Genomic DNA, 27683 nt, shown 5'->3' with positions numbered 1-27683 from the left:
CATATAGTTGAATAGAATGGTGGAGCAGGAAACCTTAAGCTTCCTGCTCTACCCTCAGTCATTGACATGCCTGGTGAAGACCTCATGCATTGACGTTCTTTTGGTAAAAATTTGGTAGGGGGTGCCCAGAGTCTGAAGACATGAAACAGAACAAACAGCATCTCAGTTTAAATTAAACTTTATTTAAAAAAATGGTTCAAACATAATGGTCAGTTACATAAAGGTACATGTGAACAATGCTGAAATTTCTTCCATTTACATTAAAAACCCTTAGCCAGGAGTTTAGTTATAGAAGTGGAAAAAAATTCCAGAATGCGAACATGGAGCCGTACAGTACTAGAACCAAGATATAAATAACGTAAAAAAAAAAGTTAAAAGTGGTCTAAATGTTCTGGAGATGGAGCATAGTAAAGAAATAAAAACCTACCCACAGACGTACCCTTGTAACAAGACAATATACAGACTAACATGGGCTTGTGTAGTGATGTTGGCCTGATATTGTAGATTCTAATAGAAGTCACTGTGGGGCGCACAGATGGAGAATGCAAACATGGGACAACTAAAATTATTACTATTTTAGGTCTAGGACGAGGGTTCGGCTCACAAACTGGCTGCTGACAATGCCATGTCCACCCATGAGCACCATTTTGTATACAGAATCAACTACATAACGTTGTAAACAAATCGTTCAATGGAGTGAAAGGCTGCTGGAATACTCTGAAGTGAGATTTCAGCTCTGAGGTCTGCATTATGGTAAATGCAGCTGTGGATAATACAGGATAAGTAATGTATTTAGAAAGACAACTTTATGTAAGTTAATAGTATATATAATGGCATTTGTTTAGGATTTAGCGCCCTCAACCACCATATTGGGACTTGCGTAATCCCAAACTGGTTACCCCCTCCCCCCCATAGAGGAGAGTGGGAGTGATGGAAACAGTGTATCCCATCTAGATGTAATGTTACCATAGCCCCACACATCTCTGGGTTACAGAAATAGCATACAGATTGTTTCCAGGCCTGTTGGTCAGGGTGGTGGCCAGCTATTCTTATCCCTGCCAATCTTTGAAGAGACAGGAATAACTTCAAGTTTACATCAGTATCCATCACATTATGCAGTAAAATAGACAGATAATAAGTGACCGCTCCAGTTTTGGGTTAGTAACAACTCATCATAGGCCTGGTAAGAGGCTATAAATATGTCCCTAAGATGTCAGCCTGGCTCTACGTGGCGCAGTGATTCACTCTTGTGCCCAGTATAGGGAATGGCAGATCAGGTTATCACCCTGCAGGCTTCGTAGTTTATCTTCTACATCGTATCATCTGCCTTAGTCACTGGGGAAGAGTCAAGTAGTTTATCCAGGAGCCAAGAGAGCAGACATTGCAAAACTAAATGTCCAATGAATAGAAACATAAGAGGGATTGTAGATCTAACCATAAAGCGTTTGCAACATTGGTCTAGAATGGAAAGGAAATAAACCCTCTCCCTGGTACCAACATAACAGTGACGGGTCAGGCCACAACATGGAGAACCTCATCGTGCAGTCAGGCAGCACATAAACCAATACAATCTAATTTTCACATGTGCAAGTCAGACACAGATTTTGCTGCCAATTAAAATTCAGACAAAAAAAATAAAAATCTTACAGCATATTTGGACATTAGTCTGCTCCAATTTCTACACGTGGATGTAACACGCACACGGAGGTAAAAACTGGTAGAGACTTGAGCCTGGTCTCCTAGAACTGATGTGCAAAACTGAGCCGGCCCTGAACAAGGGACCAAATATCAATTACAATCGGAGGCTTCTTGTACAAGGAGACGAGGTCAGTCATCTTATCCATGGTCTGAAACACTGTATTGGGGGTCAGTCGTGATATCAACAAGTAGTCCCCCCCCCATTGGCCATCTACTCTGCAGGGTCTGAATAAGACTATAGCACAGTAGGAACTAACTTGAAAGGCCCAGTATATTCCAGGAACGTAGGAGAAAGGTCAGGACAACGGCCATCTTTCAATCGTAAGCACTTGATAATGGATGGGGTATTTCGCACCCTTGTCCAGGCCTATTTTGTACCCTCCATACAAGACATTGTGTCCCAGCAGCCTTAATCGCTCACAGTTCACACAGACTAAGACAAGGAGGTCAGCCAAGGCAAGGGATTAACCCACGATACAGATCACGGTTTACAGAAGCCAGGAGGTGTCAGTGGGCTCGGATACATGATCAGGGTGCCAACGTGGCATTCACATTACATCTGCTTTGTAGGTCAAACAAAGCATGACCTCACCGTAGTAGTCTCTAGTATAACAGTAATAATCTGTAAGCGGAAGGACAGTCTACTGTTAAGGCAATGCCAGGTACCCTTTATGAAGCTACAACTTTTGTGGCTGACAGATACATTTCCTAGACTATTCTCTGAATGTAAAGAGAAGAGATATAAAATCTCTCTGGCTGAAGTCACCACTAGGGGGAGCTCACTCCATTCACCACCTAGTCATGGCCATAGAGACCACAGCAAGTTCACATGGAGGAATTTAAGGCGGCCTGCCTAAATTCATGCTGAAAAACCGGCCCTGTGGCAAAAAGCTGAAGCCTGGTCTTGTCTTTGCATGAAGACAATGGGCGGCAGAATCTACCTCCCAAATGAATCCACGTGAACAAGTTATGAAATCCTCAATTTTAGACCTAAAAGGTCTTGGTGGTAAACAAAACAAAAATCATTTTAAGCAGGTTTCAAAGCACCAGAGATCTCCAGATATTACATAAAGACACAGAAGGTTGCTCAAAAAAAAAGTTACTAAATTCTAGTTATTAAAAAATAAAGTGAATACCAAATACTGGTCCGATGTGCCAACTTAAAGTAACACTGCAAATTCCCAGAACGGTCTGCCATGATCTTAATCTCTTATAGTGTATCTTCTATGCGGCCTACAAGCCCAATAGTCTTCTGCAGACCGGTCTGTAGGGTCACACACTCTCCTCCATAGCTGGTGGGTTAACACTGCAGCATATTGCACCCTACCCAATTCCTACCCTTTAGTGTAAACAGATTTGCAGAATTTAATACATTCTCTCCAGTGATCGTTACCCCTCCTGGTGACTGCAGTTATTGCGCAGACCTTGTTTCCTCTAGATTAGCATTAAAAAATAAGAATTTAAGTTAAAAATAGGGAAAAAAGTAGCAGCAACACTAGTTTGTAGCGTTTTAAAGATGGAGGAAGGACACCAGCGGGGGGGGGCCGCATCCTCTTCGGATCACTTCTGTATTCCCTGAATCTAAAAAGTCCTTGATAACAGGTCAGCAACAAGTCTCATATTAAAAAAATAATCTATATTACTAAATGGACCATGAGAAACTGGTAGCGCAACCTTAGAACACCTTCCACCGCATTTAGCCTTGCAGAAATCCCTGATATGCGTCTCCTATTACAAGATGTTTTATGGTATTGTCCTTGGTAAAACAATAAGGCGTAATATGTGTTGCAATGGAAGCGCTGTAGAGACGGGTCTCTGCCACATTCCACACTTTGCTGCCTCGTCGGCCCTCGTGGGACCAGCAGGAGGACCCTCCCACCACAGCTTGGATAGTTGCAGGTGAATGGCTGGGTGGCGGGAAGGCGGAGTCAGATAACATCCTGAAAAGAACGGGGAAAAAAATTGGGTTAAATTACACTTGAAACTTAGATTGGATGCAATTAAAACAAAACTGGTCTAGAAGTTTTAATCAACTATTGTGATTGCCACAAAATGTTGGAGATGGCAAGTGGGCATTACCAAAAAAAAGTGGGTAGACACATAAGGATATATTTTTAAAGAGGGATTGTTGAAGCTGCTTGTGTCGCCATGTAAATTTCAAGCAATGGAGAGTTGTAGAGTAACCTATAGAAAGCTCTATTATGCAGTTATATGCTCCCCACTGGAGCACTGACCTTTACTATGATGCAAGCAGTGGCCCAGATGGACACCAATTGTGTTGCCCCCAAGAAAGTGACCCACGTGATGGATCTCATCCCCTGCATGCCGCTTGCTACTTTAAGCTAGTGGGAGTGTATGGAATATAGGCCGGGATGTCCCAGGTCTTCAGATTTACTATAACTCATGTGAGTAACACCAGGAATCTACACCAGCCCACGACCTCCCAACAAGGACAAGAATTAGGTTAAGTTTAATGGCAGATTTTGGCACCGAGAGTCACGCAGGGAGCCGTGTCACTCTTGGTCCAAAACCAAAGTCACTGCTTCCCCCTCCGGAGTAGGCTCAAATGAATGGGCCGACTCCGGAGGATGCAGCCGCCAGGCGGACGCCACGGTTCAACGAGCCGCAAAATCTGCCTGAAGGGGCAGCCTGCTTCTTTTTTCTGTGAGCGGCATGTTGCCTGGCGGTCTCCATAGACCACCATTGTGAGGGGACGGATTATGACGTGGATTACACGCCATAATCCGCCCCATCTGTGCCCGAGTGAACGAGCCCTTAAGAGACTGAAGTCTTTGTAAATCTGGCGCATCTAGCACCTATCGGCGAATCGCCAGTTTTAATGAAGCCCCAACAGTAGGGGAGTATCAATGTAAGAGTATCACTGACTTCCATAGACCTGCACTGAGCTTCTTGCTTTCCTGTATGAACAGGGAGCCAGGATTAGAGAGGTCTGCGCTCCAGAGGGGAGCATATAACTGCATAACAAAGCATAGTAACACTATTACTACAGTTTCATATACACACACACACACAATAAAATTATAATTATATACACACACAGTATGTGCATGTATGAGAGGTGTGCTAAGCCTAAATACTGTGAAGAAACCAGTTTGACACCTCAGCCATTTTCATTTGCCTGGAGCATTTTTCGATCTGCTGACGATACAGCGTCATGATCTGATTCACCCTGCATCAGTAATGTTACTCATTCAGGTTACAGGGTTCATCCTCATCCTAAACATACTCCAAATCCGCCACCGGGTCATACCAAGATTTATCAGAACTGAAATATTGTAGATTCAATTCCCACAACTGAACCTACAGAAAAACCCTGATTGAGAATGGATCTACACCAAGCCAAAAAAAAGCCTCAAAGAAGATCCATCAGTGGTGGAAGAGGCGACCGCATCCCCAGCTTGCACCACACAGAGGAGACCGCTCCTTCAGCCCACACGTGACCGCCTAGCGGTCACCTCTTCCGAAATTGCTCTGCGTACACCAAAGTGTTAATTTAATCCTGAACGCCGAGTACAGGAGGATGAAGATTTTAATTGGCAAAATGCATCTGGGAAAGAAAAGCATCAGATCCCCATGGGGGCCGCGACTAATGAGGGACGAAGAACGACCGGGATACGACGAGCCGCACACAGGAAAGAGATGGCGCTACAAATCAAGACCAAGTAAAGCCTTCTTAAAGGGAAAGATTGAGACAGCTACACCACAGTCTGAGCCCATCCAGGACCAAAGCGACATGGGGGTGTATGCAAACAATTTGTAGGCACTACAAGTCCCTGTGTGATCTGAGAATTCGTTTTAGATATGATGTTATTACCTCCAACTTGCTGGTGTCTTCTAGACTCTGATTCTTGGCCCGCACGGTGTTGGACAGCAGCACCCTCTGTTCAGGGACATCGTTTTGAGGAAGGCTTGGGGCGTCCTTGATGTTAGGGTCAGATACAGATTTCATTTCTGACGGATTGGGCTTCTGTTCTGGTATACGGGCAACACGGAACCTGAGTGGTAAAATGGTCGAGAAGGGATTAACGCTATAGCATTCCATATCGGATAAGCTGGGCATGGCCTTGACCACGTCATAGATCGTGACATATGATAAGTGACACCCAGCTGTAATACTGAGAGTTAAAGGGGTTATTCAGGACTCAAATACATGGCTGCCTTCTTCTGGGACGGAAATACAGCATGGCCATGTGGCCAACATTCATTTAATAGGACTGAACTGCGGCACTGCCTTGTGACCAGCGGACACGAGCATAAAACAGCCACGACTTAGAGTACTGCACAAGCCCTTTAAGAAACAGGAGCCATTGACCTCATTAGGCCTTACAACCACGTGAGGATTTAAAGGGTTAACATTTTGCTTGTATGACATACTCTAGTCACATCCAAAGCTGTGCACGGATTTCCTTTAAAAGTGAACACTAAAAGGACAACTACGCAGTTAAAAACCAAAGTTATGAGGTGACATTACAAGTTGCGTAGCGTAAAGTACTTGAATTTGCGGTCCATCAGAATTCGGAATGCAGCTCTGGGAGGGACTGGAGCATTTGTCCGTTTATATATTAAGGACATGATGTACAAGACGTCAAATTTTACTATAAGTAAATCAAAGTGTTTGGCAAGTATAAAAACAGACTAATTATAAAATCGGTGTCTCATGCCTTAAAGGAACTTTTAAAAGGAATAGAGCCAAAGTTTTTTTTTTTTTTCCTGTTTATTGAAATGACTCATCTGTTACTTCGTAATTGTAGATTTTATTTCTATACATGATTATGGAGGTGGCCATCTTGCCCGAAATTCTCCTCTACTCCATTCACAGCATTTAGGGATATGCTTTACAGCCGTCTCTGGAGCCGACACATTGAGGTCTATGGGAGAGTATTCTGGACATGTTCCGTACAGGAAGGGGGAGGAGCTAAGCTGTGATATCATCTGAAGTCAGTAGTGGTGTAATGATGGGGCTCTGGAGTCATCTATAGGAGGCGTTATCTGCTATTGTAATGTCTGATGTAAATTAAGGGGAGGCTGCTGCAAAGAAAACCTCTAGAGAATAGGCAAGAGTCAGTCTAGTGGTTAGGCTTAGTGGCTAAAGTGAAAATTGCAGGACATAACACATCGCAATATTTAACATAAAAACTAATTTAAAATAAAGTTTCCTGGAAACAAAAATATACACAATCATGTACAGTATACAGTAAGGAGTCCTTTACCTGCCCACTGAGAGGATGGTGATCTCTCCTAAGGCCGCCTTTGCGGAGGTGCGGCTGTTTTTGCCATTGTTGTTGGGCCCCACCACGGACTGTGGAGGAGATATGACCTCAGGCCACTTCTTTTGGCTACAGCGAGTGCAACAGGTGCTGGAGCGGGACACTGGGCCCTGGATCGTGTGCAGATGGTGCTGGTGTTTGCAAAGGTTCGGCATCTGGGGCAGGAGGTGAAGCTTGCTGGAAAAGGAAGGAGAGGAAAGATACAGTCATGGATTTTAAGAGACGTTTTCTGTTCAGCCATGTTCTGTTAAAATTTTGTTGGTGGAAAGCTGCGTGACAAACATGGCTGCCATTACAGATATGCTGCATGGGGTGTGGAATGTGTCATTCAGGCGTAGACATCTCTACTGCGTGTACGGTTTTTAGTCTTCTGAGGGCGTGTGTGAAATTGCAGAGGATCAATGACATGGGATGGGTGGCGGCCCTTTAATAAGGTCTCATTTTTTAGTAAAGCTGCTCCCAGGGGGAAGGGGGGGGGGGCGTAGAAAGAGTGACCTCAGACTAATGGGACAGAAGAAACCACCGGGCAATGACAGATCCGGAAATAATCAGTTCATCTCTGTAGGGGTCAGATAGACCACAGACCAGCTGCTCGAAGCGGGAGTGCGCTGGGCCTGTGCCAAAGGCTAGTGACATCACATTCATTTGTCATGTGGCAGGTGTGCTGCTCAGTGCTATTTGAGTGGGTCTGAGCTGCAGTAACACATACAGCTACTATATAACGTACAATCTTACAATCCTGGATTACACATTTAAAGGGATCCGATCAGTAAGTCATTTTTTTTGTCCCCAACACGTAGGAATAGCCTTAAGAAAGTCTATTCTTCTACCGTTAGAGGTCTTCTCTGCGCCGCCCTTCGGTATATAATCCAGTTTTCGTTGGTATGCAAATGAGTTCTCTCGCAGCACTGGGGGCAATCCCTAGCGCTCAAACTTCTTCATGAACGGCCTCTACTTGTGTCTTCTTCCGGCGGTGGCTTCAAACTTCTAGGCCTAGGGCAAAGCCGACTGCGTATGCCCACTGACCACAAGAAAATGGCCGCTTGCACAGTATTGTAAGCGGCCATTTTTTGTGGTCGGCAGGCATGCGCAGTTGGCTTTGCCCTAGGCCTAGAAGTTTGAAACCACCGCCGGAAGAAGCCATTCCTGAAGATGGAGACGGCGCTGGAGAATTCTCTCGCAGCATTGGGGACGCCCCCAGTGCTGCGAGAGAACTCATTTGCATACCGACAAAAATTGGATTATATACCGAAGGGCAGCGTGGAGAAGACATCTAAAGGTAGAAGAAGAATAGCCTATTCGGAATAGGCTATTCCGACATGTTAGGGACAAAAAACAAAAAAACAAAAAAAAAAAACACTACTTTTAATGAGAGGATCCCTTTGAAGGGGTTGTCCAGGATAAACCGATTTTTCTAATCTAAGCTTTAAAACACTTGGGTACACTTTGGATCTTCCATGAGATAGATATAGAACCCCAAAACACTCACTTCTGAGGGGACTTGTTTCCCATTGTGGACGTCTGTTTGTTCTGATATTCCTTCAGTAGTTCTTCCAAAGCAACAGCATTTTCTAAAGGGAAAAATTTAGAATACATTGCCTCATTATCGTCATTCCTCCTTAAGACTGGGTTAAAAAGTCACCAAAATGGATGCAAGGGATTCCTGATGGGCCCAGTGGTTCCAAGAACAAAATCACCGCAGCTCTAGAGTTCCCATTAGTTTTTACTAACCTTTTTTCTCCGTGATAAGACGCACAAGGACCCCGATGGTATCTTCATTCCCATTCTCTTCCAACAAGATGTTAGCTAAGGACAAAGAAAGGGTCAATTCACTACAAGTTCATACCAGACTATCCTGTCTACATACGGCATGTGTGCAGATCCTGCGCTCACACCAGAAATGGTTTCACTGCGACAGGACACTCCATGGGGACTTCTTAATTGTAGTGAGTGATGACTAGAAGACAAAACCCATTTCGTCTCAATAGCAACAGCTAACCAGAGACCCTGAAGGTCGGGCGAACGTCATTAATGTAGACGGAGCAAGGACTAATTGGATGAAATCGTTACTACGGTCATTTAGATTTTCTGGAGTAATATCAATGGGGACAAGGGCCTGAAGAAGGGACAGAAAACCTGCAGTCTGCTCCATAGAGGAAAGCAAATTAAAGAATATAAGAACAGAAAGAAATCCTATACAATAAATAATTCAAGTTAATCGTGGAGTTACACTAATAATCCCATGTAATCCATGTATGGGGCATACTTAGCGGTCGAATCCCTTCTACTAGGGGAGTCTGTTCACTTATGGTATAAAATAAAACCAAAATACCAGACCCATCTCGTGACTCATGGACCTCACTGACTATAGGAATATGCTCGCGCTGCCGACAACCTAAACAAATTCCCTTAATCTGGCATCGACAGATTAACCCAATTTGGTATATCTACTGTCCATGCAAGGTCCAATTGAATCCAGAAGACTTTACAACACAAGTTAGAAACAATGAACTTGGAGACTGAATCTTATACATGCGGCTCAGTACTGAGGATAATTAGAATAGGCCTAGATTGTTCTCAGCTCCTCAGAGATCCATAGCCCCCCCCGAGGGAATGCACATCTGTGGTTTGCTACATGCTGTTATTCCCGCCTTGACGTCATACGTGTACCCAAGCAAGACACGGAAATCAAGCAACCATTGCCACCTTCATACGGTTCATCTCGCCATAAGATCTTATAGGTAGTCTGATACTTACCATCCTTCTCTGGAGTGGCCTCTTCATCCACCTTCTGAGAGGTGCAGCGATAGCCCTTCTTTTTCAGAATGTTGCATAGTAATATACCAGACAGACCCATCATGCAGAAGACTGGTACTATAGCCAATACCGCATACTGTGTCCCCGAATCCTCCTTGCCCCCTTTGTGTGTACTGTTTTGGGAGGCCTTGTGCTCGGGCTTACTGGGAGCCTCTAATGTTCTTGGAGCACGGTTTCTTAGTGTCCTTTGACCTGCAGAAAAAGTAAAAGGTAATCTATAAATAATCTTTAAAATAAAAGACAGTTTATGGAAGCAATGCTAGAGTTACATCCTCTGGAAGAGATTTGAGGACCCAAATGAGCTGGTGTTAATAGACTGGGAATTAAATTCCAGCTAAATCCTCTGGTTACTGTGACACAAAGGATTTCGTGATCTTTCCTACCATACACTATCCTCCTCTTCCAGGCAGAGATTACATTTTGGAGTTGTGCAGAGGCTGCTGTGATCACAGGACTATTGGTTACATTACTGCACACTACTCATCTTGGTGCAATTTTTTTTCCCATTTTTATACAGGGGTCCATTACAAGTTTTACTTACCTTATTTAATCCTACAGATAACCAATATAATCTCCTACTCATACTCTTTTGCAAGATTGGAATAACCCAGCACAGACCAAATTACAGCCGTGCCAGTATCACATTAGCATTTGTACAATATAGCGCCCTTCACCACAAAACAAGGTAACCCACCTTCACATCCTACAGTGTCTTGGGGTGCCAGCCAGCACACGACACACATGCTCTCACTTCTAGGCACCAGAGGAAAATACCTAACATAAGATATACACGACACTTAGGCTCTGCTACCATGCCACTTTGCTATATAATAGAACATACAAACAAGTACATACCCCTTAAGGCAGTCTCCGCACTCCGTGTCCTTACTGGCAGTCCCTGCATTCAGCTGGATTCTTTTCTTCTTCTCGCACTGTGTGTGCATAGAGCAGGGCGACATATCGTGCCGATTTGAGAACGTCCCAGGGGCACATACACGGCAGCCGACCCCACCACCCGTTCCAAAGCCACACACCTGGCAGAGAAAAGATGTCAACTTAGCTGGTGGTTGCTCATGGAGTTTTTTTTTTGTGTAAAGTTCCGATTGATATCCTAACATGCATCATGCACCCATTGTTAAGTGAGTGACAATGTATCTCAGTATATAACAGGATGGTACAGAATGGTCTTACCCCATCTGGTTCCTGTCCCGGTGGGCATTTTCTGCAAGGTGCACAATTCCCATAGTCATCGAGATATTCAGCCATCTCACACTCCTGGCAGATTCCTTCCCAGATTTGGATCTACATAAAGAAAAATAAAAGATACACTCATTAATTCTTTCATTCAAGACCTCGATGTCTACAACAAAGCACATTTATTGTACAGGGCCGTAAAGCAGATCAATAAGTTTCATGAGGAATGGAGGGCCGTGTGGTTCTGAAAAGTCAGAAGGTTTACATGCAACAGATAAGCCACTGAAGTCCCCAGAATATTCGATAACTTTTCAGTCCTGCACCAAAAGCCCGAGGATATGCAAAGAAGTGTCCAGCAAAGATAAGCTTCACACAGCCATCGAGATTTGGCTTCTTGTCAAGCCTTCTGGGTTGTGCAAGGAAGCCCCAATAGAAGGATGACTACTGGAGAACCAGTCATGGTCCGGTGCATGAAATTTACCTAGTCCAAAACTCCTCCAGCATTGGCATGAAAACTGCGCCCACCAGGAGCTTCTAGATATGGGTTTCCATGGCTAAGCAGCTGCATGAGAGTCTTACATCACCAAGGACCAATGCCAAGCATCAGCTCAAGTGGTATAAAGCACAATGCTACAACTGGACTCTGGAACAGGGAAAACGTGGCCCGTGAAGATGTGACCACTCTGGCCGTAGGATTAGCCAGTCTGGATTTGGTGAATGCCAGTAGAACATTACCTGCCTGACTACAATATGACCACTGTTAATTTTGGTGGAGACGGAGTCATGTTGTGGAGTTATTCGAGGATCAGACAAGGCTCCTTGGTTCTAGTGAAGGAAAATCTCAAGGGTTCAACAGAGACTTTTTGAACAATTGTCACTTCCAAGTTTAGGGAAGGCTTCTTGTCTGTTCCAGCGTGACCGTCCCATTGCACAAAGCAAGATCCTTCACAACATGGTATAATTGTAGAAAAACCTGACTGGCTGCACAAAGTCCTGACCTCAACAAAAACCCAAGAAATGAACTAGAGTTAAGACGGTGAGTCGGGCTATCTCAATGTCCAACAGTGTCTGACCTCACAAATGCTCTTGGGGCAACACGGTGGCTCAGTGGTTAGCACTGCAGCGCTGGAGTCCTGGGTTCGAATCTCGCCAGGAACATCTGCAAAGAGTTTGTATGTTCTCCCTGTGTTTGTGTGAATTTCCTCCCATTCTACAAAGACATACTGATAGGAAATAAAGAATGCTCTTGTGGCCGAATAGCCGAAAATGCCCGCAAACACTGCAAAATCTTGTACAAAGTCGTCACAGAGGAAATCTGTATTCTGGTCTATGGAATTAGAATGGGAGATCAGAAAAACATTCGTCCTCCTGTAGGTGTAATGTGTATAGGTCTCGATACTTTTGCTGATCAATCGTCAATACCAAGTGAAAAAAACAGGTCAAAACAGGAAAAGCGACTTCTAAAAGATTGTGAAATTACAAAGTTACAAAAACAAACGGAACATAAACACAGGGTCGGCCACATACAGTCTTCACTCTGACGCTCAGCCCAAAGGCCAGGAAGGGGTTCACATTCCAATAGGGCCACACATGGAGCAACCAGTTACACCCAACTGTTAAGCCCCTTAGGCAAGAGTAGCAAGAACAGGTCACAGTATATATATACAGCTGACATTTATTCCTATGGACATTGATATCCGTACACGTTTTTCCTCCACACATGTAACTGATCCAAGTGATGTTTCCATCCAGTAAGCAGTATATCAGGCTCGGTTTACATTATGTTTGTGCCCTACGTATGCCATATTAGCTTCTGGCAACTCCGAACTTCTTGTGTTCTCAGCAGCCATGTTTATCGCTGCAGGGTAGGTTACTCTGCAGACATCAGAAACACAGGACATTAGTGGTGCTAAATGGGCATGAAATCCAATATCCAAATGTTTTATTTCTACATCACACAGCCGACTGTGGCTACAGAGTAACCTCCAGAGCAGAGGATGTGGTGATATACTGTATAAATGGAGATGGACTATGAGCCAGACATGTGCTACATTACAGGACAGATATAGAAACAGTCACATCCCGGGCAGGATGAAGAGAACGAAAAAAAAACCCATAGGAGACCAGAAGAGCTGCAGAGACAATGAGCTAGAAAATACATTCCTGCTGCGATATTGTAGTGTCAGCCAAGATGAAAAGTTATGTGCTTCCTTCAGGAGTCTTTATTTTTTTTTTTTAAATACACCTGAATTGTGTTGAGTAATGTAGGTGCGGGAGGGGGAAGGGAAGTGACAAGTCAACATCTAGGCCTCCTAGAAATGGCTTAGTTTGCCAGGATGACAGCTGAAGGAGCCAAATATAGCTAGCAATATTGAAAACTGTCCCTTCCATGCATGAGAATATAACCACAATACTACACTCCTCTCCCCGCACAAGATTGTAATTACTATAATACTGCTCCTATGTGCAAGAATATAACTACTATAATACTACTATGTACAAGAATATAACTACTATAATAATACTCCTATGTACAAGAATATAACTACTATAATACTACCTCCTATGTACAAGAATATAACTCCTATAATACTGCTCCTATGTACAAGAATATAACTACTATAATACTACTCCTATGTACAAGAATATAACTACTAAAATACTGCTCCTATGTACAAGAATATAACTAATATAATACTGCCACTATGTACAAGAATATAACTCCTATAATACTGCTCCTATGTACAAGAATATAACTACTATAATACTCCTATGTACAAGAATATAACTACTATAATACTACCTCCTATGTACAAGAATATAACTACTATAATACTACCTCCTATGTACAAGAATATAACTACAATACTGCTCCTATGTACAAGAATATAACTACTATAATACTACCTCCTAAGTATATAACTACTATAATACTGCTCCCATGTACAAGAATATAACTACTATAATACTGCTCCTATGTACAAGAATATAACTACTATAATACTACTCCTATGTACAAGAATATAACTACTATAATACTACTCCTATGTACAAGAATATAACTACTATAATAATACTCCTATGTACAAGAATATAACTACTATAATACTACCTCCTATGTACAAGAATATAACTACAATACTGCTCCTATGTACAAGAATATAACTACTATAATACTGCTCCTATGTACAAGAATATAACTCCTATTATACTACTCCTATGTACAAGAATATAACTCCTATAATACTACCTCCTATGTACAAGAATATAACTCCTATAATACTACCTCATATGTACAAGAATATAACTACTATAATACTACTCCTATGTACAAGAATATAACTACTATAATACTACCTCCTATGTACAAGAATATAACTACTATAATACTACCTCCTATGTACAAGAATATAACTACTATAATACTACCTCCTATGTACAAGAATATAACTACTATAATACTGCTCCTATGTACAAGAATATAACTACTATAATACTACTCCTATGTACAAGAATATAACTACTATAATACTACCTCCTATGTACAAGAATATAACTACTATAATACTACCTCCTATGTACAAGAATATAACTACTATAATACTGCTCCTATGTACAAGAATATAACTACTATAATACTACTCCTATGTACAAGAATATAACTACTATAATACTACCTCCTATGTACAAGAATATAACTACTATAATACTGCCCCAATATCTTCCCCTAAGGGCCTCCTGTGATCCCTTTCAGCATATTTAGGCAGTACCTGACAGTTTCCCATTTCTTTTACAGTTTTGTGAATGACATAAGGAGACGTTAAAAATTCAGAAGGGCAAGGGGTGCCGCTCCATCTGTTGTATCATAGCAACATAAACAGACACCATCTGCTTCACACCAGAGTGACCCTCCCCCCTCCATACCACATGACTGTCTAGCCTTTCATAGACGTAACAATTACAATCACATTTCGTTCCGCTCCACTCATCTATCAATTTCCACAGTCACAAGAAAACCACAAAAAGGTGCAGACATATTGGAATCTGACCTGCTGCTCTAAGTTGTGGCCATACTTGAATTCTCAATTTCTCCAATTGCAGGAGATATTTACAGAAAGTCCCTTTAAGAACCACAAGGCATCCTTAGCAGGATTCTGCTCATCCACATATGGAGAGATCTATGGGACGGTTTTCTAGACTTTGTGGTATCCATCGTCAGTAGGGCGGATGTAATGACCGGCCATTGGAGTTACCTTATTTTGTAATCCATTCTGTGATGTAAATAAGGAGGCTGCGGCAGAGAAAATCTTACAGAATTGGTGAAGGTCAGTCTATTGGGCTTAGTGGTCAGAGTGAAAGCTGCACAATACAGTATTCTTTAACATGCACAAAACATTAAGGGTTAATAGGTCCGGTGATACATTGTAAGTAGAACAATATGGACTAGTATAACTCACAACTAAGGATATACAGTATGGATTAGTCAACTCTCATTGAAAGCCATGTATAGGACATTGTGTCGGCACAATAGATGGTGTGACCTCGCTGCAGTGATGCCACTTGTTTTGGGTAAAATCTGCAGCGTCAGCACTTTTGGATTTCCAATCACAAGAGGACAATCTAAGGTCCCTATAAGTGTGCAGCGCCGCATTCTCAAGGGCACAAGTGAATCCCTCACGCCGGCAGCAGTGATCGCAGCCTATCCCAGCGCATTGTCCAGGAGCAGCGTCATCGTGATGACAATGCAGCACATTCAGCACGGACCATTGATTTTCCTCATCAGTCACAGAGTAACGTTCTTATAGCTCTGCAGCCCTGCAAAGTCCTCTAATGTGATTAATATAAGATTGTCCTGCAGCAAGATGGTGTCTATAGGGGAGTGGACGTTATACCCAGGCTGCAGAGTCCATTTGTGCATCAGTTTAGTTTACCGTTCCTGTAGATGAAGCTACAAGGACAGGTCGTCATTGTGTTACCGAAACCTTCCCTCACAGCAATGGAGGCCAAACAATCAAAGTTCCTGGTCTGGGAATTTACAGTGTACCTGGTAACTTTTCAGGACATACTGCCATATGGTGTACATGAAGAGTGGCACTAAATGGCATTCCTTAATTTTTCCCTGAGCTGGCGAGTTTAGACCCGTTTTAATGAATTACCGTTAAAACATATATGCAAATCAGTCCTACCGTGCACCCTGGGCGTTCCGTGCACCCCCCACATCATACCTTGTTCACACCCTCCTCTCTTACTTCTCTGTAAGACCTCCTCCTCCTTGCGATTCACTGCTTCCAAGTGTCTTTATTCCCGGCGGTTTGGATCGAAGTCTTGCGCATGCACAGTAGCACTCCCTCGCCATTTTTGTGTAGAGAACTGCGTGACCGTACTGTGCAACACGCTCCCATAGTTCTCAGGGGAACTGAGCATGCCATTCTCTACCCAAAAATGGCACAGGAGTGTGCTCAGTAGCATTCCGGAGAGAGTGCTACTGCGCATGTGCAAGATTTGGATCGAAACCGTAGGGTATAAAAGACACTCGGAGGCAGTGAATCGCAAGGAGGAGGAGCTCTTACAAAGAAGAAGCAAAAGAGGACGGTGTGAACAAGGGATGATGGTGCACGGAATGCCCAGGGTGCATGGCAGGACTGATTTGCATATACGTTTTAACAGTAATTCATTAAGGAGACAGAAGGTCTTGCATTTCCACGGGCGCCATGAGTTTATTAGGTTTACAGATGGTTTCTACAGTCCTCAGCATAGTCATAGTTTGGCTGTTCTTCTCCCTGTTTTCACACATTTCCTTTCCTGGAACTTGCGCTTTCGAACAAGAATTCCAGACCACCTTGGTTTCCATTTATTTACAGTACAGAGATGCTGCTGAGGATCTCAAGGAGGACGTCGGATGGGTTTGCACTGGGCCTGGTAACCCTCTACTTACCACAAAGTAATGCAAAACTTTCTAAGACGTGACACTTCTCCAGGCATCAGCTGTACTCCCTCACAGAGGTCAGGGTTTAGGCATAAACTAGGTCCCTTCACCTACAACCTACAGGCCATGAGATTTCAGAAGAATCTTAAGGAGATGTACCCGATACCAGAGATGAAGACACTTTCCTGAAGGAGTTTTGCTCGGCCAGCCCTGTTTTTATGATGTTGATATTATACACTAACAGGATGGAAGTAATTCTGCAATACACCAGAAAAGCCAGTGCACGTACTAAGGACAGAGCCTTCTATTTACTAAACAGAAAGGAATAGAGCGTAAGAACCCCGGAGACCTTCAGCCGCCCTTGACCTTATATTTGTATACACGAGATGGCTACTGCAATAAAACTTACCATGAAGAAGCAGGACACTAGAAGGCTATGGAGACTCTTCATTTTTGCTGTAAGGTGGTGACTTCACGGAAAGAACCTGCAAGAAGAACAGAACATTAGAATATGGGGCATTAAAAATAAAATTATATATATTTGTATTAAATTTCAGTGACAACCCCCCCCCCACACACACACACACTATAATGCACCTCAATAGAAGAGTCAGATTGCTGCAAAACTCAGGTATGTCTCAAGTAGATACGCAAGTGATTACTGGTGTGGTAGGATTAGACACACGAGGGATTAAACTGGCTTTCCCCATCGCCATATGAAAAGGCCCTCGGTGGCTACTTTTGGGTAGTGCACCTCATGGCAACTGACTATTAGACATGCCTCTACAAAACGCTTGACATTCTGCCCAGTTGACAGTCATCTTTGGACAGAGAAGCGGGATTGTTGTTTTGACAAAGCCCGCCCTCTACACCATTGGTTCACGCACCGTGTACAGGATGTGGATGGCACAGACAGGCCACGAGTAGTGAGGATTGTTTGGGAGCTGCTTAGGTTTGTCGGTGGATCACAATTTTCTTGTCCCCCATCCAGACACATGGGGGGCACCTCTTCATTAAACTCCTGACCTTCTCTGCCCTTTATCATGTCCATTACCAACCTCTGACTCTACAGGCCCAGCTATAACATCTGTCGATAAACATGTGTATCTCCATATCATCCTATATCCAGGCTAGAGGCGCCAACAGTGTCCTAGAGCCACCACTCATTAGTACAGTTTTCCCACTAGCCTCCTTTGGCTTTAATGTTTCAAAAAACACCAGGTCAACCGCCAATTATTAGCATTGGATTTTTGGCAAGTATATTTGTCCAAGTCACCCCCCAAGTGATGCAACCAGAGAGATCTAACAATCCTGTTCCTGTACCTTACCCAGTATAACACGAGACCCCAGGACTTTCATGTTCGGCAGTCCTGAGTGTGATGTCCCATTCTCCGCACTCACCACCTTGAGGAATGGTTTACGTCACCGCTCTGACACTCGGCCTCCTATTTTTAGAGTCGTCAGGTTTATCACCTACTGGCAGGTCATTAAAATACTGAGACAACAACACTACATAAACAGCAGCTATTACAACCTCACGCCCAGCAATACTCCCAGACCTGAAACGCTACATCCCAGGGATAAGAATAGTACAGCCTCAGCCAGAAGCTAAAGGGGTATTCCGGGCACAGCTATGGAAAGAAAACAATATAATTTCATAATCGAGAACCTGGGGCAGTTGCGTTTTGGCCATTTGGTTTTTTTCCCCGTTGAAATGAATGGAGCCCTGCCCTGCCATTCCATTCCAAGAACCCTAGTTCTCATGATTGGTAAAGGTCACTGTTGTCCAATCACTACTATTCCGCAAAGTTATGCACTGTCCAGAGGATTGGGGTAACTTGCCACCAACAGAATACCCCTTGAGGTCACCTGGCAGATTTTGTAGCAGTCTACCACAGAAACGAATGAGGCGGCAGAATTCCGGCTGTGTGATGTTAAATCTTAGGTCTCTGGAGAGGTCACAGTGAGGGGCTCAGATACTTCCGTACTGCGATCACTAAGCTCAGCCTATAATGACTGATAACAGAGAGCAACTACACAGTCCAGTCATATTAATGTGACCACGGCCTACTTTTGATGTCAACGTTAAATAACCAATCGCAGAAGGCGTGTGTCATCAGCCATCTGGGTGCACTCATCATTGTGGAAGGCACGATGGATCAGCACAAGTATGCATCTATCCTTGCGGACCATGTTCACCCCTACATGCGAATTGTTTATCCTCAGGATGATGGCATCTACCAGCAGGACAATGTGACGTGTCATAAAGCTCGCAGTGTACGTGCGTGGTTGGAGGAGCACCAGGATGAGTTTACTGTACTCCCTGGCCAGCAAATTCCCCGGACTTGAACCCAATTGAGAATCTGTGGGACCACCTCGATCGGGTTTTTCACGCCATGGATGCTCAACCGCGTAACCTAGCGCAGCTGGCCAAGGCACTGGAGTCGGCATGGCTCAACATCCCAGTATCATCACCACAACATCCCATCTCTTCCTGCACGTCTTGCAGCGGTCCGCTCTGCCAAAGGGGGTTATTCTGGGTTTTGACAGGTGGTGACATTAATGTGACTGGAATGTGTAGATATTCTGTACACGAGAGGCCAGCGATTGATGCTAAATCTGCAGAACAACCCTCCATTAGGGGCGATGCATTATTCCATCCGCTAGGAGGGGGCGGCGTGTACGTCATCCTTTCTGTTCGCCTATAGATGTCATCCTCTGGATCTATTCCCATATCCACATTCCTATAATAAGCAGCAGAAAGCTATTTATAGAGCCTGCGCCGCTCTGCTGCCTCATCACCTGGAGGAGAGCGAGTCCGGGCAGCGGACATCACCTGAGCACCTGCAGCGCCCCGCTGACTCTGCACCAACGCAGCGGCAAAACAGGAAGGAACAGTCCCAAGGACAAAAACACTGGGTATTGTACAAACTTGTCAGGCACACAAAAACAGCCATTAACCAAATCACATACAGGATGTGACTGCCGAACGGGAAGAGACCTTGAGACACCCTCTAATGTCATGTTGGGATAGATGCACGACAACCTAAGGGTGGGCAGGTGGCTAGGAAAGCTGGGTGGAAATCTCAACGTGAACTTCAATATCATGTTTTTGGAAAAGATGGGTGGGCGCTCAACAGAATTGGTAATACATAATTATTGTAGAAGCCAAGGATGAAGACCAAGGAGAAAGTTGAGCAGATAACAGGGAAGCGCCACCAGACACGACGTTCACCATGTTGTCACAATAATAGATCCGGTAATAAAAACCTCTACAACATCCCTGAAAGGTTTTTGGCTCAGCAGTTTCGGAAATCCTGGCTCAGTCCTGCTCCCGGTGACGTCACCCGGGATGTGGGAGATTCCCATAAAAATGCAAAACAGTTCCAGGGTTCCTGTTGACTAAGGATGTGCAAGGAGGAAGAGGATGGGATCCTTCTAGGAAGAAGAGGTCATACCGAGGGGCCATTAAGAGACGCCCTTCATCATCATCATCCCCCCCCCCCCAATGATTACAGCTGTAACATCATTACTGATGATCTGCATAAGGCATGAATAGAATGTGAGAAGTACAGTAAAAACTGACACATGGTTGTCATTACTCAGCTTTTCCAGAAACAGATAAGATGGCGGAGTAACAATTACATCTTTTGTCTTCCTACTGAAGCTTTTTACGTAGACATTTTATAGCTACTTCTATAGATCGTTAACACGACCAATAGGTGTACAGTTCTGCTGCCATTAATCTCATCACAGGGGCGGTGACACAGCTTTCCTAGGCTTCTGAACTGAAAATCGTATAGCACATGTTGCTATGTGTGACTTGCACTTATACTGCAGCAGATATGCCATTCAGTACATAGGAAACGCTGGATAATACACATTTTAGAATTCAGATGGCATGCAGCACAATGGATAGCTGAGATGGGTAAGGAACAAGCACAGAACACGATAAAGCCATGTCACAAAATAAACATTCCTGTAATTACAGGTGTCACACGGGTGGAGCCAATGCCTCAGTGACACCTCTGCCTAATACCAGCGCCAGGCAAACCAGAATATCCGTCACCTTGGGTGACACACACGTCACCTGACACCACTTGTGTCTTATTCTTATTTTAATATTAAATTGAAAAAAAATTAAATAAAAAAAATGATATAGATGACCTCCATGAGACCCGAGGTACATCATGCCTCAGTGAGCTCACTATGACAGAGCTATAGAGCGTTTCAGACAGGGCCCCTTTGTGGTCGTGGCCTGCAATGGAGGACACACAATCCCAGGCTCTGCATTATGTAGGAGGCAGCAGCTGATGGTATAACATGGGCTATTGTCAGCACAGACAATGAAGTGAATGAATAATACAGAGCGCTGAGAGCTCTCAGACTGGACGGACACAGATCAGGTGACCACCCCCCCAGTCCAAAAATAATCTGCGGGGTGACCTTCACAGGCCCCTACACAGAAAAACCATTAAAGGGTAAAGACATTCAGAAACTTCTAAGAAACTTCAACATTAAAGCTTTGAAAGTTTTGCTGCTAAAAGCAAGATAAAGCTAATCCCGAACAATCTGTATCCTGATATTCTGCAGCATAGGATGAAAGCAGTCTCTGAGGTTTACAATGCCTTGTTCATACTGATAACAATGTTAGATTTCTGTATATTTAGGACCCTTGACATTCCAGGCACTGACCAGCTTTCTTTAAATAGTATGGAGTTCCCCACTCCCATCTCAAGCTATTCAACAGTTGACGATACTTAGAAAAGTTGGGTGATAGCCTTTGCAATGGGGCATTGACACGGAGAAAGTTGGCGCTGATTCTGGCACAATAACTCGCGGCAGAAACAGTGCTGACAAAAGCCTCCCATTGATTTTAATGGGATCCGCGCGGAAAATGGAACCCATTGAAATCAATGGGAGACTTTTTTCAGCGCTGATTCTGCCACGAGTTATCATGCCAGAATCAGCGCCAACTTCTTCCGTGTGAATGCCCTCTTAATAGAGGTCATATTGGCACTAGAAGACGGCCAAGTGTGGGAATAAGGCTCGGGTCACACCTGCACTGTCTCCGCTCGGGAATTCTGTTCCTCATTCCGCTTTAAAAATGCAGAGAGAAGGGTCCTGCAAGCATCGCTTATCTCTTTGTATTTTTCCACCCTTTTCAGGCGGAAACCAGCCAGACCCCATTGTCTATGGGTCCGCGGGTTTCTGACGATAACTGGATTAGGTTTCCATTTGGGGTCCCCAAGTTGACTCCCCGAACAAAGCCCTGAATACAGGTGTGAACCCAGCGCAAGATTGTTGGGGGCTTGTCAGGTTCTGGAGAGGTTTCAGATCCCATATAACTGTGACAATCTTTGAAATGGCCATGTATGCTAGCCCATGGCCCTCTGGCTAGTACACGGACTCATTAATTTTATGGCACCATACAAACAACCGTGTATTATCACAGGCCCATGTATGGAGCAAAATGCAGGACAGGACCTAGTCCTGTCAGTTTTATGGCCTGGGCTCAGAGCAGTAAATGGGCCCCCATGTCATCCATGTGCCATTAAATCATGGCCCGGCTACTTGCACATGGTGTGCGGATGCAGCCCAAGACTGTTGGACAGCTTATCCAGATACTGGTTTGACAAAGTGAGAATACAAAAGTTATGTTCTCTGCACGGCCTCCTGAAATAGAGCTGAAGGGATCCTGCATGAACGCCCAGCTATCTTATTCTCATTTACCTGGTGGAGATTTTCATTTCCAAAGTGGAGAATAAGTAATGGGGGGCTTAGCTGTGAGCCAGAAGGTCTTGAACTGGTTCCACACTCCACGTTGGGGGCTCGTCCGGGATGACAGAACTCAGATAAGCCCCCAATGATCTCACGATACATAACTAGAGATATTTGGCATTCAAGCATTTGGGAAAGCTGCGGGACATCCTCAGGAAGTTCTGTAATGGCAGTTTTGTTTGACACCCAACATTAAGTTAATGAAGTTGACAAGCGACTCAAGGACTTGTATTTACAGATTTATTTGCATCATCAAGTATCACAAATGTAGCAATTTCTAAAGACAACTAATACGGGCACCATTACAGCTCCCCTCACAACAAAAGGGGTAACATGTCATAAGTTTACATGACTTTTATATTCTGGTAAACCAGAGTTACCCAACATTACTTCATAAGGAAGAACATTCCCCACGTTGTGCCTGACCATGTTGGTACCTGCAGTTTAACAGGTGGAAAAACACAGGTTGCTCAAACCTGTTATTTTCGTTCCAGTCATGAAAATCTCACCTATAATGTGAACAGTCACCACCGTGACAAGGAGATTACAAAAGAAAAGGTCTTAGGATTTCCGTGTTGGACAGTAGTCGTACAGATACTTCATGTATATCCTGGTGCATTCTAGCACAAATCTCTGGGCAAACACGGCTCCATGTTATCTATTTCTCACAGATGTGCAACCTGTGAATGTATGACGCGTGTGAGCTTGTCTGGGGTGTACAGCAAGATATGGACTGAAAGATTACAGCTCAGGTCCCCCCCCCCCCCCCGATTTTTTTTTTTTTGCCCATTTTAATAAGTTATCAAGATATTTTATAAATTTGAGCTTAAGTGTGGTCAGTAAGGGTTAACGAACTCCCAGATTGGGGGGTGACTGATATGATTCACATCCCTGGGAGAGGAGACACCTTGGTCATCCATTGTAATCGTCAAGTCGTCGCTGCCCCTCCTCCATAGCCACTCACGGGCTGAATATGTGCAGTCACAATACTGAGAACTGGAGCTTCTACTTTATTACCAGCACAATAGGAGAGGACAAAGCGAGGATCTGCAGGACCCCCGCCTGGACCCAAAGATCAAAAACATCCACTCATTAAGAACCTGCCATTAGGTGGAGGAATATGGTGGCAAATCTGAGGGCAACCATAAGTGTTTCAGAGGTCTTCAATATCCATACAGATTGAAGGAAACATGGCCAGGCTGTCTTTGGAAGGACTTGCAAACGGGCTAAGATCTATGGGGGTGCAGATGCTGGAGAAGAGCACGGGTTGTAAAGGGGTCCCGTTGTTTACCACTACAAAAAAAAAAAAAAAAAAGATGTTGTTGAAGGTGGCTTATGTCCTGCTCCTCATTGAAAATTCACTGGGGGAATTCACCATCCCATCCAAGTCGGAAAACTGGCACTTTTTTATTGCAAAGTGCTGCCATCTAGAAAGAAAAATCTAACAAACCCAAGCTAGAATCATAATCGTGCCGATATACAAAAATTGGATCATATTTATTTTGCCCCTCAGTGACTGGTCTCCGGCTGGGAGGAAGCTTGCTGTATTAGAAACCTTACCAAACTACTCTGCAATACAAACCAAGCCAAATTAAACTCTAGGCCTAAAGTCTCAGCTTACATGGAGGGGGATCAAGAAGAGATCTCTGTATGGACCCATGATGTGAGATGTTGTAGAGCCTGGCTGGGAGGCAGCTTGCTTTATTAGAAACCTTACCAAACTACTCCGCAATACAAACCAAGCCAAATGAAACACTAGGCCTAATGTCTCAGCCTACATGGAGGGGGGGGGGGGGGGGGGGGGGAATCAAGAATATTTTTCTGTAAGGACCTATGAGGTGAGATGTTGTAGAGCCTGGGATTGGTCTCCAGCTGGGAGGCAGCTTGCTGTACCAGAAACCTTACCAAACTACTCTGCAATACAAACCAAATTAAACTCTGGGCCTAATGTCACAACCTACATGGAAGGGGATCAAGAAGAGATCTCTGTATGGATCTATGTTGTAGCGCATCAACAGATTTAGGAGTAGACACAGAGTCAACAGCATGTAATACGAGCGAGCGCTGTCTATTGTGTGTACAGACACAAGGTGAACACTGATACCAATCTCATCTGATCAGGAGGAAGACACGGCTGACCTGCTAACTTCTCTCATCTCCTAAGTGCAGCTTTCGGATATTACAGCGAGGTCAATACCGGTATCTCGTGTTATTTTTACTGCAAAGGAAGAAGAAGAAGCAGAAAACGGAAACCAGAGAGTCTCTGCACTGAGAAGAGCAGCTGACATAAGAGACTGGAAACTGCAGCTCAGGACTACACCCCCCATCGTGTAATGTTATAGAACTTCATTACCATGCTCCGAGGACACGCCACCGCTATGTATACATTAGGGCTGAGCAATACATCACAACTCCAAAGACGCTGATAGAACAGGTTCATGAGAACAGGATTAGAATGTGCGCCCAAATACTGGCATCTAATACATCAGATATGACGTTTGGTTTATAGTTTCACATTTTAAAATTCTTTGTAATCTCAAATTTACAAAAAAAACAAACAAAAAAAACTCTGCATCCTGAAGAGAACAAAATACAGAATGTAAATCTTAATCTGCAAGGCCAATCCTGAGCCAGGACATTAGTTATGCTAATAACATTATTAATGGTCAATGGACCCGGCCGGTCACTAACCACAGAGCATCTGTCCGCGGGGGAAACCGGCCGGAGCACAGGGGCCTGGAGTACCAGGGGATTCCCTCTGTCCTGGGGAAGGTCAGCTATGCAATTTAAGCCCAGTTCACATCTGCGTCCAGGCCATTCCGGTCCCATCTCCACAAGCAGGGCTTTCCTCTCTGCATTTTTCGTACGTAAATTATAGTCTACAGGGTCCACCGGTTTCCTAAGGTAAAGGCTCGTTCACATCTGCGCCCGGGGTCTCCATTAGGCAGGTTTCCATTTCCTGCCCAAAACTGGACAGGAGACGGAAACCAAATGAATGGGTTTGAAAAGTGCCCGGCCGTGAGCGTTATGCGCTCTGCGGCGAAACCGTTTTTTTTTTTTTTTTTTTTCAACCGGACAGAGTTGGACATGCAGAACTTTGTGTCCAGTTAAAAAAAAAAAAAAAAAAAAAACACACGGTTTTGGCGCAGAAAGCATAAAACGCTCACCAGCGCTCACGGCCAGACACGTTTCCGTCTTCTGCAGACGGAAACCTGAAAATGGAAATCAAACGCTGGTCTGAACCCCGCGTCACCTCTTTTTCATGCGGATTAGATTTCCGTTTAAGGGGTCTCCAAACACGGAAACCCATACAAGAGATGTGAACCTTAACTAAGCCTTTGTATACAACAAAACAGTAACAATGGAGGAATATATACATTATTTTTTAAAAAAACATCCGCATATTCTACAAGCAATTTAAAAAAAAAAAAAAGTTTTACACAAGTTGAACAATAAGAGGCCGGCGCACTAAGGAAATCCAGGCAGGGTCTGTGACTACAATCCCAACACACGCACCCCGGAGCCATGTGACAATCTCTAGTTTTAGAGGAATTTGCAATATCTCAGGTTACAGAGGGAAGAGCAGCTCATCTATGGGGTGGCCTAACCTGCCTCTGTCAGACCAGCAGGGGGCAGGACTAAGGAGAAGGAAACTTTTGTGGGCCCCATAGTGGAGATTGCAATGCTTTTGCAGACGTATATATTAGATACCTGGATGGGACAGACCCCGGGTGATACAATGTAACAAAGGAAGTGACTGTCATATCCAGATAACCTGCACCAGGTCCACATGTACTGGATCACAGGACACGTATGTGCAGCGCACCATATATAGGACATCACTTACAGACATGAAGAAGGGGACACAAAACTGGGCAAAGATCACAGATAGAACAAGTGCTGCAGTGCTCCAATGTCAGACAGGGCATCCTAACCTAGCAGCACACAGTCCTGCAGAGCACAACTCCCCCAGCCCGGGGCCCTGCAGACCACTCACTAATCACCCCCTTAGTAGCCTCCTCTGCAGACTATCACACAGTGAGTTAGCATCTGGGTCTGCAGGTCATCCTCCATCAGACTCTACACCTTCTCCCCCATCTCTGCAGAGCATTAGTCAGCAAACCTCCCCTAAATGATATCCGTCTGTACTGAGTAGTCTGCAGAGCATCACTACCAGGTAGAGGACAAGAGGGGGGTCTCACTAGTCAGGTCTACCCCTCACCATCACCCTCTGAGTCTCCCCTTACTGCTCCTCACCCTGCAGGCCATTACCCCTCAGCCCCCCACCCTACAGACTATCACCCCCTGAGTCTCTCCTGTGACCCCTCACTCTGCTGCAGACCATCACTCCCTCCAGTCATCTCCAACTTTTATCAAAAGATCAGAATTGCAAAGTCCCCGGTCCAGCTGTCTTGAGGATCGCCAGGGACCACCTGCGCCCCCTCCTCCACTTTTGTGTACCCCCATCATTATACCCAGCACAACTTCCAACCCAAACTCACCCTAAACTCCGGGCAATGAATGAAAGCCGGTGTGATGGAGTCCTCGGCGACAGCCTAGATCTGTAGCGGCCGGCCGCCCGCCCGGTATACAGCCCCGGTATAGACTACCGGCACAATGCACGAGGCTCAGAGCGCTCCGCCGCTTATCAGCCCGAACTCACCGTGACGTCAGGCCACGCCCCTTGCCAGTAACAGCGCTCTCCGACTACACCTAGAGGCGGCGGACGGAATTACACTCTGCGGTGTCTGTGGATGCTCAGTGGCAGGGTGCGGGCGGCGGGAGTCCCGGGCATGGATGAGTCTCTAGGCTCACCCCTCATTTCTTTTGGGTAGTATCAGGCCAATCACATAGGAGGTGCAGAGGATACAGCCCGGGGGGTCTGAGGGGATATTCCTCATCCTCATGTCAGGAGACCAGTATTAGAAATACCCACTTACCCCAGAGCTGCAGGCTACCCCTCAGGGCATTAAAGGGAT

General features: G+C 44.6%; 1 protein-coding gene across 1 annotated transcript; it reads right to left on the bottom strand.

Moving 5' to 3' along the window:
• Positions 1 to 214: 214 nt before the first annotated feature.
• RELT (RELT TNF receptor) lies at positions 215 to 27305 on the bottom strand. The gene is made up of 11 exons (XM_075266293.1): positions 27207 to 27305; positions 17333 to 17408; positions 10995 to 11105; positions 10659 to 10837; positions 10498 to 10577; positions 9744 to 9995; positions 8718 to 8792; positions 8476 to 8557; positions 6930 to 7163; positions 5534 to 5714; positions 215 to 3638 (listed from the first exon to the last, which is right to left on the bottom strand). Exons 2-11 carry the CDS (start codon positions 17372 to 17374, stop codon positions 3627 to 3629), a joined length of 1248 nt encoding a protein of 415 aa, XP_075122394.1. The 5' UTR covers positions 17375 to 17408; positions 27207 to 27305; the 3' UTR covers positions 215 to 3626.
• Positions 27306 to 27683: the final 378 nt, after the last annotated feature.

This window comes from Leptodactylus fuscus, chromosome 2 (assembly GCF_031893055.1).
Source record: "Leptodactylus fuscus isolate aLepFus1 chromosome 2, aLepFus1.hap2, whole genome shotgun sequence".
Classification (NCBI taxonomy): domain Eukaryota; kingdom Metazoa; phylum Chordata; class Amphibia; order Anura; family Leptodactylidae; genus Leptodactylus; species Leptodactylus fuscus.
The sequence above is the reverse complement of the archived record's forward strand: the minus strand, read 5'-3'. Positions and strand labels throughout refer to the sequence as shown.

Bases quoted from the DNA above. Each gene is read 5' to 3' on its own strand.
- RELT (XM_075266293.1), bottom strand. From the start codon at position 17,374: ATGAAGAGTCTCCATAGCCTTCTAGTGTCCTGCTTCTTCATG. The intron at 10,838-10,994 runs GTAAGACCATTC...TTTCTCTGCCAG, and splicing joins CGGGACAGGAACCAGATGGG to GTGTGTGGCTTTGGAACGGG. The intron at 9,996-10,497 runs GTGGGTTACCTT...CTTTTTCTGCAG, and splicing joins AGACACTGTAGGATGTGAAG to GTCAAAGGACACTAAGAAAC.